The 15,338-nt window shown below is 38.4% G+C and overlaps 1 protein-coding gene across 2 annotated transcripts in view; it reads right to left on the bottom strand.

The window, feature by feature from the left end:
- adam12b (ADAM metallopeptidase domain 12b) overlaps nt 1–15,338 on the bottom strand; it is an 84,104-nt gene that overhangs the window by 17,797 nt on the left and 50,969 nt on the right. For both annotated transcript variants that reach the window (XM_055030040.1, XM_055030041.1), the window contains exons 12-16: nt 4,429–4,606; nt 1,720–1,809; nt 914–1,109; nt 715–823; nt 102–300 (exon numbers count right to left, since the gene is read on the bottom strand). In XM_055030040.1, the coding sequence (XP_054886015.1) occupies nt 102–300; nt 715–823; nt 914–1,109; nt 1,720–1,809; nt 4,429–4,606 (772 nt within the window). The remainder of the gene's footprint in view (nt 1–101; nt 301–714; nt 824–913; nt 1,110–1,719; nt 1,810–4,428; nt 4,607–15,338) is intronic.

The following is a 15,338-nucleotide window of genomic DNA, read 5'->3' as shown; positions in this document are numbered from 1 at the left end:
AAATGCACAGCAGGATAACATCAGAACTTTTTTTCTACGCCACTAAATCGTGCGGCAGACACACAGTAGTTGGTTTTTTAAATTTTTGTATTGTTGCTCACCATGTTCTCTCCACACTTTGTCCCTGCCAGAACAAGCCCGGGGTCTGGCATGTCATCGCCCAGGTACACGTGTGTTCCCCGACACAGAATACGTCCTCCTTCCTGTAGTGGGATATTGGTTTCTATGGAGACGGCGTTTGTGCCGATCACTGGCCGGTTTGCTCCGCCTTGGCACTGAATTTTACCACACTTTGCATCCCTGCAGGAATTCACAGATATATGGAGTAAGGAACAGTTTGTCTGTCAAGTCACAGACAAACCGAAGTAATTGCAAAGATGGATGAAAGCGCGCTGTGGAGGATGACTGGGCGTCGTTAATGCAATTACATCAATTAACAAGGAGCTCGATTACAGAATTACCCTGAAGGGAGAATAGTCTTATGACAATTAGATGACAATCCAGCATTAAATTATTCATAAATAACTTCTTAAAGAGTCATTTAGTACTATCTTTCACAGATTGCAATTTTCCACCATGGTGATGTTTGAACACCACATGTCCTTCCCAGCAAATGGATAATGGCAAATGATGCAACTTAAAGCGGGTTTTGTTGCGCTTTGCATAGCAATTTCTCTCTGCCTTCATTTCCTCAGTGTGGCAACAGAATCCTACCTTGCGTCACATTTGGCAAAGGAGCCTCTGGAGTCCTTCCCACAGTTCCCGTAAGGATCCCCTGCAGAGTTGACTCTCTCGAAGCAAATCCCGGGAGCAGGTTTAGCTCCTGCAACACAAAAGTAAAGTCACCATATTCTGATGAGGAATTTCTTGGTTTTGAATACACACACGCTTCTTTTAGCGGCGTTTGCTCCACCTGGTCCCCACAGCGTGATGCACTGCTGCTCGTGAGTCTGGCAGATGCCGTTGTAGCAGTAGCCGTCCACGTTGTGGCAAGCGTGTCCGTCGTGCAGGTAAACATTGGCGGGGCAGTGCGGACTGGATCCGGTGCAGAACTCGGGCAGGTCGCACGAGTTGCTGGACTCGCGGCACATGGTGCCGGCCAGTTTGAGCTGCAGACATGTACAGTTCAGTAAACCACTCCACGTACCGAAACTCTGCTGACCTCATCTATCGCTTCATGGCTGTTGAGAGCACTACTTGGTATGAGTGAAAGCATGTCAGTGAGTGTTTAAGTTTTTATATCTGTTTCATGTTGCAAAGGGAGAGTTTGCAGTTTTTTTTATTTGAAAAAACTAATTTAACAGCGTCTTTACTATTTTTTATTTGTAAATGATTAAAATGAGTATTGGTATAGATATACAATTGACAGTGAAGGATGAAGTTCCTCCATGTCAGAGAGAAAATGTAGTTTAAACTGATAAACTCATATATGGAAAAATACTCTAAATAGTAATAATAATATGTAAATATTTTATTACAAGAAACTGAATATTTAAGTCATCATATCTTTTATGTAGTAGGTGAATGTGTGTATTGCATGACTGAATTTATTTATAGTACTATGAGTTTGTAAAAAACATTTTAAAGAATATTAAGTCAATAACAGATACCTTCAAAATGCATATTTTCAGAATTTCCTTCCGTCCAAAGGATTTTTTTTTTTAGTCGAAATAAAAGCTAAACAAGGTCCAACGTGGAGGGAGACCTAAATTGTGTTACCTTGCAGTCTTCACAGCATTGCCCATGGGCGCACACAGCATCTCCCTTGAGGGTGCATGTGGTGGCGTTGCAGCAGGGGTTCATGCATTCCTGGAGTGCAGAGAAAACAAACCAGCTGACAACATGTGGTCCAGATCACAGGTCTGAGGTTAGCCAGTCCCTGTCAGATGGAGCGCTCCGGGTCATCGAAAAGCACTTCCTGTCCACAGATTCCCACCCTGACCTTCAGATCTTAGAGCTGGACCTCATGTGTTTTAGATTTGGCAGTTCTCAAAGACTTTCAGCTTATCTAGAGATGAAAAAGAAGGTTTAGAAAAAAAAATGTTATTTACGAGCTCTGTGAAGAGTCAGCAGAGATAACAGAAAAAAAAAAAGAGGTGAAGAGTTCATCCACTAGTCTGACTGAAGTTTTCTGCAACTTCCAAATGGAGGCCTATGAATTGTTGACTCTCTAATTTGTCAATGCTGTTTAATGAGTCTGACTGTTTACTCTTTGTCTCCCTTTTTCGTTTTCTTGTTTATCTCCAGGTTTCCGTGGATTGCCAGATCAAACAATCCATGTGGGGACATCAGGGAGGTCATTTTGAGGTATGGTCGGAAAGTCTAAGCTACATGCTGATTTGCTGGTGGTCAAACAGAACGACTCCAGTAAAATACCACCTACTGCTTTCTAAACAATGGAGTTTCCTTACTCTGCGTACATAAATAATCATGGATCCTGCTCAGTTTAGCCAAATTGCAAAATCTAATTTCATTTGAGAGTAAATAAACAAACAGCCCTTGACTCCAGCAAAAAGATCATGCAGCTTTGTAGTTTAAAAGAATCAACAGAGTGACACATCTCTCCAGAGGAACTGATCGCATCTTGTTAACGTCAGGAAATCTACATGTTAGGTTTCAAATTTTATGTTTCAGCGTAACAGACCAATCCTGGTCTCTCAAGAGTACGTGATGCGGGGAAGATAAGTATTAAAATTCATTAGCTTCTAACTGCTATTTAAATCTACCAGATTCATATTTAATCAACTCTTTATATTTTCTGAAAGGCTGCAGCTACAACTGCTAAATGTTAATTAGTATCAGATCTGCAGCACGAAAAGAGCAAACTAGTCTCTGAGTCTGTTCATCTAATTTATATGTAAACACATACAAATTAAATATAAAGGACAAAGATTATTTTTAGAATAACAGAAAAATCAGTAACAAATAAGAATATTTCCACTGAGTGTGATTCGTTTATATTAGGGTTTAAATGTTGCATTGATCGCAAGTTTTTCTCTGTAGTTTTTTTATTTAGGGTATATGCAAGGTACTCTAGTGGCTGGACACGAGTAATTTTGATTCTCCAGTCACATTCTGAGGTGTCCCACAGTGTGCACAAGCGGGAAGACAGCGGGCATGGATGTGTGCTGCAGAGTTTGGAAGACAAAGCCAAAGAAAGCTAGTTTAAGCTACGGCTGCATTCCACTTGTGTGCTTGCTTTGTCACACAGTCGGGCAGCAGTTTGATTAATGAGCCTCCAAACATATGAATTCACCATGGCACCTGGTCAAAGAAAAACAAGATGTAAACAAAATAAAACACTACCTCAGTGGGGGTTTTCCCTTTTCTTCTGGTAGAATATTCTTGGCTTCATTATGATTTAGTGATTTAAAATGACAAAAACATTGTCCAGACGGTGGGAGTTTGAGGTTGTTAACTTTGGTAGAGGGGATTTTCAGTGTTTCAAGTTGATTATTTGCAGAACCAGAAGCACTGTTATTTTTCCCCCCAGATTTATGTTCAGGCAAAGCTTTGGGAAAGGACAACAGCAGGTGACTGCACATGACAGATTTGCAATGCTTTACAAACACATTCATAATCATTGAACTTTTCACATTTTGTCACATGACAACCACAATCCTTTTTGAATTTCAATGGAATTTTATGTGATAGACCAACAAAGTGGTTCATAATTGTGAAGAGGAAGGAAAGGTATGTTTTTTTAAGGAAGAAAACAACAATATTTGCATTGTCCAATGGGACAGAAGGAAACCTTTTCTTCAGCTGGGACAGAGAAGCTGGTCAGAGATAGTAGGAAGACCGATGGACCTTAAAACAGGACAATCCTGGAAGAAAACCTGTTAGAGGCTGAAAAAAGGAGCAGAAATCTACTTTCTCGCAGGACAATAACCCTAGAAATACAGCAAGAGCTCCAATGGAATGGTTTAGTTCTAATCATATTCACGTGTTGGAATGCCCCAGTCAAAGTACAGACCTAAATCCAAATGCAAATTTGTGGCAATACTTCAAATTGTCATTCACAGACACTCTCCAACCAATCCGACTTAGCTTAAGCTGGTTTGCAGAAAAACATTGTAATAATATTGGTCTCTGGAAAGATTGCAAGAACATACCCCAAATGACTAGCAGCTTAAAGTCCACAAATACTGAGTAATTGCAAATACAAATGTATCATTCACACACAACAAAAATTTTACCTGGAATTTTTAGTTGTCCTTTCTTTTCACAATCCACTACTCTAAGATAAGGTTACCACACAAAATCAGAACAGAATATTTCAAATTCAAACTAATTTCTTTCTCAGCCACAGAAACATGCTCATGTTGTCACACTGAGTTGCACTCAGAGCTTCTCTGCATGACCACAAAGAGTCTGATGCCTTCCCCTGAGGAAGATTAAGATAAAGCCTTTTGCTGTCTACTTTACCTCAGGCTCTCCGCAGTCGCACTCCTCTCCCTCCTCCACGTAGCCATTGCCGCACTTTTGTCCGCCATAAAGCACCTTGACCTCTGGCATGTTGTACAAACACATGCCCACACCTTTCTCCAGACTGGCTGCAAGGTCCTTCTTGCTGCAGGTGCTGAACACCGTTGGGAACGGATACCTTCAAGATAAAAAGGAGAAAAAGAGTGAGACAGCTAAAGAGATATGGTCTTAATAAAGCTAATCTTGCTTGATGTTAGATTTGACAGTAGACAATAGAAAAATTATCCTAAAAGGTGACCATATAAAGAACAGAGATAACTTTTACAACAATGACAGACAGATTTGCTCATTCAAGAGGCTTTTTCACACAAGTTTAATGTTCTAATGGCATTGTATGTGTCGGGCTTCAATGGATTTTCTGTCCTACGCAAAACATAAATGACTCATTTTCGCCAGCAGCTGCATTTACAAGAGTCGTAATCTGGCTGGACAAGAACAATTTAAGCAGCTCTCTGAACAGGGTCATTGGGGATGAAGGTGATTTCTGAATGAGTTCATGTATATGTGAAATCTTTAGAAAATTGCAACCATGAAAGCAAGGGAATTTCCAATTTAAGGCTTTCTCACATCACTTTTCTGCAAGGCTGACTCATCTTTTAATTAAAGTGGGAATAAAATAAAGAATACACTTATATAAAAAAAGCATTATGACTAATGGGTAGAACCTTTTGAAATGGTAATGAAAACACAAAATGGCAAAAACTATTGTATTTGGTGGGGGAACAAATTAAAGAAACAAAGTGATACAATTTTGATATTCTTCTCGACTCCACTCTTTCATTCGAATCCCACATCGCTCAAATAATACAAATAAAGGTCAGAGAGGAGTTGCCTGGAAACGATACAAGATGTGAGAAAATGGTCGCCTCCAGTCAGTCAGATCCCAGAGGAGAGTGTGGATAGCAACAGGTATTGGAGGTCCTGACCTGGACTTTTCACACTCAAGCTAACTGCAAAGAGTCAGATAAAGACAGCTTTTCAAACTGAGACCACTGAGACAGTTCAAGGTCTCTGATGATGGTGAATCATCTTAATGCATAGGACCACAGAAAGCTTAAAGTTTCTCTTAAAATGTGTGTGAACTGACTGAAAGACTGAATGTAGTGTGAATCATTCTGGGATCCTATGGACTTGATGAAGTGTAAGATATTTACCGTTTCACCATTATAAGAGCGACTGGAGAGCCTGTCTGGCTGCACCAGAGTCATCCAGGTCAGTTTTCTTCTGTATAAATGCTGGCAGCTTACAACATTGAGTCACTTCATTTTCAACTTTGACCAGATACAGTTCATAAAGATAGATTATCTTCTTTTTCTCACTGATATTAAATCAGATTGGATGTTTTCATTGCTTTCTGTTTTGGTTATCCTCACAGAAACTTTCACAAGGATCAGACCAAGAGCTCATCCTTGTTGTGAGCATTATTCAAGACAACGAAGCAGTGTTGCTGGTCTGTCAAATTGCTTAACTTGGACAGGTTCATCTGATGCATCTCAGATCAGATATAGGCTGATGGGGATTACTGTAGCACTGTTTTTTTATTCTCTGCATTTGGGTTTTAAATTATCTAGATCATTGTGCGAGAAAATCTTCAGGTTATGTCATAGGCTTTAATCACTTTGAATTTCAATTAGACCAAACAGAGGTCTCATCCTAAAATAATTAGCATATTAATGAGTTGATTCTTAATTCCCTGAAATGAATTGTTTTGCTGATAATTCCCACAGTTTCTTGTTATACTCAGATAATAAGGGAATGGATGGTCAATTATAATTCTATCTTGGCAACACACTGGCTGTCAAGGCAGATAAAAACTTAAGAGACAAGTGATAACACCATGTTCACTTTGGATAACATAATAATGTACATATAGCCTTTCTAACCTCATTATCTCTGTGTTGGAGCAGGATTTTAAAACTGCTGGGTGGGAAAATATTTAAGTATAGAAATTGTGTAAATTTCATTAGCGTTAAGGTGGCAGCAGACTGGGAGTCTATATTGTAATCTTAAAATAACTATGATTGCTATCAGGAAGGAAAAATCTTAGTTGGGACTCACTTATTTTCATTCAACATGCAGACAATGTACAGAATGTGAGGTGGCAGAGAAAGATGGGAAGCAGAAGGGACTGCTTGCCATCTTTCAAGGAGGAGATGTGACATTCGGATGCTTTACAAGCATCCAAAGGAGATGTGACATTCAGATGCTTGTAAAGTTCAAGTTCAGATAGAAAAATGTCACACATGTACTTATGAGGCTACGCACTAAGGTCTTCAAGCGAATTCGGGTGTCCAGACTGCAAAGCCTGAGGCTTGGCAGGAGAGATTTGTGAAATTTCCGCACCACACAAAATATGTTTGTTGAGCTTGATGGTGGACAGAGATTTGGGGGGTGGGAGATGTTTGATGTTTTTTTCCCCTTTGCCTAAGGGGGATTTGGTTGCAGAAACTGCATGGATATTTCACTGTTGTTAGTGGACTATAGTCAGGCTTCTCCTGAGGCTACTAGAGATAATGGTGGGAGCATTCAATGGGAAAGAAATCCTTTTTCCAAAGGAAAACAGATTTTCAAAGAGGACACACGAAACAAAAATATCTTCTTCTGACAGCCACACTTGGGTTAAAGCAGAGCCCCAACATCACGCTGATTGTCCATCTCTAAATGTCGACCGCTGTCATCTTCCAGCTGACCAGAAGCAAATCCAACCTGTCCTTGTCCAAACATGTCCATTCATATAATCCACTGTTAAACCACCGCAATAGACACACACACAAAGAGTGTGTTATGGTCCTCAGCTTAGAGACCCATGCATAACATCGGAAACAGACCATGCAGATTAAACCACCGCAGGGAGCAGAGTGAGGCCACTGCCGATAACACGAACTGCTGCTGATAAGAAAAAAAAGAAGAAAAAAAAACAGGTACATATCAGGAGGGGAAGGTGGATTGTCCATGAAAGGTAAACACGGTGCGTTTCCAGCAAACATGCTTTCACGGTCCAAAAGAAGATCATTGTAGCTTCTGCTGAACAGATCTGCTTTCTTTTGGACATTAGAATCAAAAAGAAAACATTTGAACATGAATTTGAAGGGTTTAAAATCAATATGTATGAAACAAGACCGCTTTGGGCAAAAGCAGCAGGCAGCATGCGTCATGAGGTGTAACTCCCCCCCTTTTTTTAAGACTATGCACCTATTTTCAGCATAGTGTAAAGCACAGCTTTTCATCACAGCTTCTTAAGGTTATCCTCTTAAAGCTTGTATTCATGGGTGCTGTGGTGGTGCAAAAATAGATATAAGTAACTGAGCATGTACATGTAAATGTGACAACCCCAAATTAATATGGCATGCATGTTTATGGTGACTACATGGTAACTACCAAATGTAACTGTGTATCCTTAATCATTCAAAGCAGACCATACCTCAGCCATGGTGAAACTCAACATATAACTTGATTGGACATCTGCTGCAAAGAAGTGATTTTGTTCTAGCAAAGGTTTGGTGGTTGAGCTGCATTACCCATATTGCTGGCTGCAATTTGTCTTTACATGACGATGCACTGATACACACCTGAAAAGCCTTGCCTGAACCCATGTGAGAAAGCGTCCCCAAGTTTTGTGGTGAGCTTTTCTTCCATTGGCCGAAGTTTAGTAATGGTCAGCATGAAAATACATTTGAATCAAAACAAAGAGTTTAAAGCAAAAAAAAAATTTAAAACAAATAATAAAAACGAATTGTCATATGACTTTTCTATAAATCTTTTCCAGAGACAACTCCACAGATGCGCAGATTTCAAAGTACAAGAAGCACAATAATCAGTGTGTATTATCACAGCTGCTGCTACATGGCTGCCTGGCTGTCCAGGAAATTAGCTGAGCAGAGGGTGTAGGATTCCCAGGACGATATTGGGTCTAGAGCTCTGCTCCCTCTCCAGGTATGGTTTGCTGAAGTGGAACTAATTTGACTAAGCTCAACAGTTACACAAAATCTAATTAGTCAGAGCCATTCTGCCTGTCGTATCTGTTTGAAAGGCAAATAAGTCACTTTTATTAGGAACAACACCCGCAAATAAAGATGTTTATCTCATCAGTGATGTATGGTATCATAAATTTGTGCTCCATAGAGAGGAAAAGCTGTGGTGGCACCTCACTGAGGAAAAGCTTAGTGGAGCTACAATTTCACAGAGAAGAAAGGAAATGATCTATGCATCAACTGATGTAGAACTTAAAATACCAGCGTTCTTTAAATACAATCTTTTAAAGGTACCCACAAGGTTGACATGATTTCAGGACATATATATATAAAAAAAGGAAACAATAGTAAAGATTTAACCTTTTACTAAAAATGGGCCATTTCTGTGTAGGATTGAGAATATTTAACTCCAAAAACTGACATTTAGGGATTAAAAATGATACAATTTCTAAAACGTCTGTTACATATAGAGGACTGTTGTTAAAAAGGGCATTTATAACATTTGTGCAAAAATATTAAGCTGCGTTCTTGCCGATTGATTGATCCGGCAACATTCCATGTCAACTATCTTAGCTGCAGCCTGCAACCAAACCAATTAAGTGAAAATAAACTAAAAAAAGGCTTTCTCTTCTTAGTGACTTAGAACCCAATCGTAAAATGAACCGGGACAGAGAGACCGGGCATCTTGTCATGGATTTCCTGTCAGTATCATTTAGAAGCTTAATACAAGCGGATTGAGAAGACATAGAAAGATGGCAGTTTGGATAAAGAGTGGACCCGCATTGTGAATGAGGCAAGGCACCGAGTACACCAGGGCTATAAAAAGCTCCGCTCTTTTCGGACATCAGACTATCTCTATTGTTCTCCAAGACTCACCGCAGACTGGCATGCTTTTAGTCCATGCTAAGCAGCCGAGACGTCTGACCTTTTAGCAAATGTCAGCCTGCAACTCTGCCAGAAGCTTGTAGTGATTAAACATCAGGGACAAAAATCAAAACAGAACACAAGTTAAACCTCTGCAAACCTCTAGTACTTTGCTAACTCTTTTGCTTTTGATAGCAAAAATGAAAACAGTGATGCAGTTCTGGACCCTGTTTTTTACAGCCAGAAATGTTTTGCAGTTTTTGGGAATTTTTATGACAGAGCAACACAACACAGGGCACATTGTGAGATGTAAGGAAAACTGTAAAATGTTCATTTATTTATTTTTTTTTACAAAAATGAGTGTGCATTGATTTGTTATGGTTGTAGTGTCATTACAGGTACAAGTCTTCAAGGGTACATCTTTCCCAGTTTTGCTCATCTACAGACTTAACATTTTATCTTTTCCTTTTTGAAAATGGATAAATCCCCAAAAACTTTTATGTCAAATTTCTCTGCATAGTTTTTCAACCTGAGCCATTCTATAGAGCTTTGGTTGCAAGTTAAAGGTTTTTATGATGTTCTAAATTCAAATCTCTAACAGGCCTCCTATCAGGATTGCTTTGTATCTACCTGTATTCATATTTGTAATCAACTCTGAACAGCGTCCCTGTTCATGTTAATAAAAGGCACCATCTCTTACATAAAATCAAAGTAAAAAAGCTGAAGTTTGTGGTTACAAAGATGTATTGATAAACTATTAAATTCCAGAGGAAGCTCCATGCTGTTTTTCCACGATTCCACTCGAATACAGAAAAAGACAAGGGAAGGTTTTGCGCTTTCCTGAGAGGCAAGTTTTAAACTCCAGTTCCCACTTCAAAATATGTTTGTATACAATTCCTTGCAAACAATACAAAAGTTTCCACCTGTTGTTCAATGAAATCTCCCAAGACCAGTCTTTGTGTCTCGCACACCTGTCACCATTCTCCAGATGAACAAGAAACTATTCCTCCACAGTTGATAGCGTTCTACTGTTTTTCTCCCGGTACCACTGTCTCCCCCTTTGTCTTTCTCCTCCCGCGTTAACACAGGAGGAGATAAAAAGACAAATGAAACCACAGCTTCCACGCTCCGCCTGTCTACCGAGGCACAAAGCACCTCTCTGCGGAACTCTCTCAGTGCGCTCAGGCCCTGATTGCAGCTGGCAGTGTCACTGATAATCACGTCATTTAGATGCAGTCTGTCCTCCACTCCATTAGCAAGTCTAAGCTCTGCGTCTCCAAAACACACACACACGCCATCGAATGAGCTACAATGCTTCACAACTACGTGTTTAACATTCTGAAGACATCTGGACAAAAGAGGGTGGGTCAAAGGGGGCTGCCAATATCAAATAAATACATTAAAAAGAAATGGAAGAAAATCAAAGAAAAGCTATTTGTGATGGAGGGAATGAGTTCTAGATTGGTTTGAAAATGATTGGTTTTTTCTGTGTGTGTCGACAGGAAACTGAAAATTAGGGCTGATGGCTCTAGAAATTCAATTTCAGAGATAGTCAGCTAAGTCAAGCTTGAACCTGTCAAATCCCAAAATTTTATTTCTGCGATAGTTCAGGGGGAATAGTACCGGTGCAGACTATAAACTCCATCGTCCTGCAAAACTAATACAATCCAGACCACAACAGAGTCTAGACCCACATACCTTAATGAATTATACTTTTTCACACAAGACCAGAATAGTTTGGGTCATTTGTCCCTTAGTAAAGGAAGTCAGTTGTTTTTTTCTGCATTTTTAATGGGCAATACTAGATCAGGAGATAGAGATTTGCCTTGTAACTAGTAGGTTGCTGGTTCAAACTCCTTCTCCCTCCATTTCAGTCACTTTGTTGTTATGTCGTTCACCTGCCGGTCAGAGGAGCCCATGGTGTGAATTGCATGGCAGCTTCGCCTTTGTCAGTCTTCCCCCCAAAGTAGCTGTGGCTACAATGTAGCTTCCCACCATCAGTATGTAAATATGTGTATGATTCATTGTGGCATAAAGGACTTTGGAGTCCTTGGACTTAATAAATTGCTCCAGAACTCCAGCCTACATACTTGTTATTTTTGTTTGATAGATGATTTGAAAACCTTTAAGTCTGACAAAAAAAGAAATTAAGACATTGTACTTAAATCTGAGAGCGGACTGCAAGGTGGAATAGTTGTTAGCATGGTTACCTTGAGCAAAGAAGTCCTGTGTTCAAATTCAATCTTGCACATTTCAAAAAACACGCATGCTCACCTCTCTAAATCGCCTTTGGGTGTGTGCATTTGCACACTTTCAGTTTGACCTGTTTTGTCTGTGTTGACCTGTAATTATATTTCCAAGGTTTACATTGACAACTGGAAACAGAGATCAGTTGCCTCCCCACTACTCAGTGAGAACTGAAAAACAGATGGATGGAAGTCTGCTGCTAAAAAAAACAACTATTTACTGAAAATTATGAAAATTAGGCAGGTCACTCTTATCGAACAGCTACCTTTGTTTCACCAGCTGTTTTTGCTCATGTTTACATGATCACTATAATCTCACAGAACCAGAATAATTGGATATTGATTACTGGCCTGGTTACCACAACAAATCTGATCAGACCTAGTTTTGTGCAACATTTCATCACTGTCCTACTTTACGATTTTACTTTCAGAGTTACACATATGCACTGGAATGTGAATTTTATTTCCAGAGATGACTCAAATACAAATGAAATGTCAAACATCTAGAAAATGCAAAGGTGGAAGTAACTTAAATCTAAAGTGGAGTTTAACAGCAGAGTAAAATGATAAGTAATCGTGATTCCCTTCTATATTCTGTTCTTGGTATGATTTGTAGCTATCCCTTTTTAAGACCATAAATCAGGAATTTCTATGTCTTATGTAAAGGACTTAGGATGTATTTATATAGACACAATCATCTTGACATTGCGGCTATGTCAATATGAATATTTTATAAGCTGCTACCGACACCACTCTTACTCCAATCTTACATACAGTAAGAAAGAAGGAAGAATAGCGATAAATTCTCAAAGTGTTGTTTACTGCAAAAAATATGGATAACTGGAGCTGCAAAAAATAGCTTTAGTTTGAATCAACAGACAGGATCAATAATAATAACTGCACTAAAATGCATAACATTGCGTGGGTTTATTATAAACATAATAATAAAATTCTCATTTTGTTTCTCTCCCTGGTATGCAACTGAGCAATACCAAAACTCAATAAAATCCTGATATCCTGCAGACTGAAATGAACAAATATTGAACATACAATTAGAATGGTATTAGATAAATGGGGGAAATATTGATGTTCTGTGTCAGTGTAGCAACACAAAATTGCTTGAAAAATGTCAGAGCATCATGGCACATTGATTCATTTAGACTCTTTTATTAAGAAACTGTGGAGCGACTATGAGAATAAAAGTTCACTAATAATCTCTTTCGAGTGTTATCATGTCTAAGCTCTTGATAATGACGCAAAACCAGCTGGAAAAAAAATGTCCTGAACCTTATTAACCTTTTATGTTACAAAGAATTCAATATCAGCACAATTCATTGTTTCCAATTAAGATAGGTCTGTCATTTTTCTGCTCTTTGTGCATTGCATTGTTTGCGTTGGCCCTGCACTAAAATGAGTGATGGCGGTGTTCAACATTTTCCTCCAAGTCTCTCTGAAGCTTTGTTCAAATAAATGTGCCTCTATTTAAAAACAGAAAGGACTGTTGCCATGGCTGCAAAAACAAGATGTTTGTAACAGCTTTTTTGCCCTTAGTCCGACAAATATAAATTTGCCAATTTCACTTATGCTTTTAAGGAAACAGCAGTTTCTTTAGTGTTTTTGTTGCCTTTTCCAAAAACAACTTTTAGAGTTGGACATTGTAAATTAACACCTTAAACATTGACATTGCCTTTTAGGGTTTTATGTAAACTTATATATCAAGAGCTATCAGGATGTTCTTAATTTTTAACAAAGTGTTACATTTTTGTCACCATCTTATAGACAAATGACATGCTGGTATTATTTGGTTCTGAACAGTTAAGGTGAAATTTTAGTATTTTGACAACCCAAATCATCTAAATGTTAATTTCTAGTGATAATGTTCTATGTTGGTTTCATTCGGGTTTCCGTGTTGATAATTTTTTTGCTGTTCATCAATTTTCTCGGATCTTGCCACGTTAGTTAAATCCTGTGTCTTAGTTTGTTCATTCATTACCTCGGTTCTTTGTGCTTTTGATTTATGTTCTCTATGATTAGTGATATTCTTTCCCCAATTTGTAATTCCTCTATTCCCAGTTCGGCTCTCTGTATTTATCATTTCACCTCCCGTCTGCCTGCCAGTTTGCTCTCCCTCACAGCTGTCATCTATCTCCTGATTCCTCTCTGCCTGCATTCTTCTTCTGCTGTTTCTATTTGCCACTAATTAGTCCTCCTGGTTGATTTGTCGGTTCCACTCTCTCTCAATAAATAAGCTCATTGATCCTCATTGTTTTCCTCTGGTTCTTCCTGTTACTTTCCCCTCATTATTATTATTATTATTATTATTATTATTATTATTATTATTATTAATTAATTTATTTATTTTTTGTTACTCTGCCTGTTTCTATTCTTAACTCCATGGCCTGGTTTTCCAGTACTCATCTTTGCATGTTTTATTTTTTTTAATTATCGTTAAGGAAAACTATTTTATTTTATTATAAGTTCAAGTGGAATTCACTTTTTAAAAGAGAAACAACAACAACAAAATCACCTGAATGGTTGTGATTCTGGTCCCTGTTTGGTCCAGTTGACTCATATGAGATATGACAAATTATGTTCCTGACCAAACAACAATAATTAAGCGAAAACAACTCCAGCAATTTGAAATACTGAAATATACCACAATCTATCAAAATGGGTGTAACATAAACATTTAATATCAGTTGATAGCAATAATTATTGATTAGTTCTTTATTTTAAATATTTGAGATACCGCCACACTGTCGGTGTGACCTTTCCAGTTTTATTCAGTTTTTTCTCCACACTGCTGTTGTTAATTTCTAAGCAGTTATGAGGTTAAACCTTTCTCAAGAAGTTGTTGCTAGCTAGTGAAAGAGTGAGTGAGTTACTTTATGCCAGCCACCTTGCTTAGCTGGCCATGAGGTGGAGTAAGATAATGTCTGCCGTCTTCCTCCAGAATGTGTGAAATTCTGTCTCGGAGTTCGGAGAACATTATATGTACTGAATATTTTAACAGATATATTATTGATATTGATTACAGGTCCATCGCAAGACGCATTATTATTGTTTTATTGCCCAGCCTTAGTATAAAATATTACAAAGGTAGTTGGAAATGTAAGCATCCTGAATCCTGCAGATTGTTTTTGGCAATGAAATCATTAAAAAAAAGCTAAATAAAATAAAATATAAAATGACTACCAATCATTAAGAGTCTGTACAGATGTCTGTGTCCAGACCTGATTAATCCACACCAAATGTGGATTCAAAGTAAAACCAGAGCAGATAAAGTAAGCAGTGTCAAAAAGCAGAAACATACGCAGTATTTACATTTAGATTTCTTTTTTTTAATGTGTTCTCACTGTGGCTAATCTATCCATCAAGGGAGCAAAAACACCACTAAATCTGTATGGTGTAAAAATCACTTTATCCTTTCCTTCATTGTGTTCTACCCCCTCAATTATGCCGCTCTAATGAAAAACTTCCTTTCATTACGGCACGTCTAAGCAACCCTATCAGGTGTTTCCTATTGTTTATTTTCACAGTAGACGATGGCCCTTATGTTTGCATCTGTAGTTCAGAATTGTGGGTAAAGTCTAAGGCTTCGCTTTAAGTTAAAATAAAATGCAATTTAATCGGAACTAATGGAACGCTTCAAGACGGGCAAGAAAGTGTAAAATCTGGAAATATTTCCCCCTGTGTGTTCCCAAATTATACAAATCCACAGCTGCGCATGAAATGTGAGAATGATTTAATCCCCCAGCAACATGATTAA

This window comes from Poeciliopsis prolifica, unplaced genomic scaffold, assembly GCF_027474105.1.
Source record: "Poeciliopsis prolifica strain line A6 unplaced genomic scaffold, Auburn_PproV2 SCAFFOLD005, whole genome shotgun sequence".
In the NCBI taxonomy this organism is placed as follows: Eukaryota; Metazoa; Chordata; class Actinopteri; order Cyprinodontiformes; family Poeciliidae; genus Poeciliopsis; species Poeciliopsis prolifica.
Note: the sequence above shows the minus strand (reverse complement) of the source record. Positions and strands in the feature narration are given on the sequence as shown.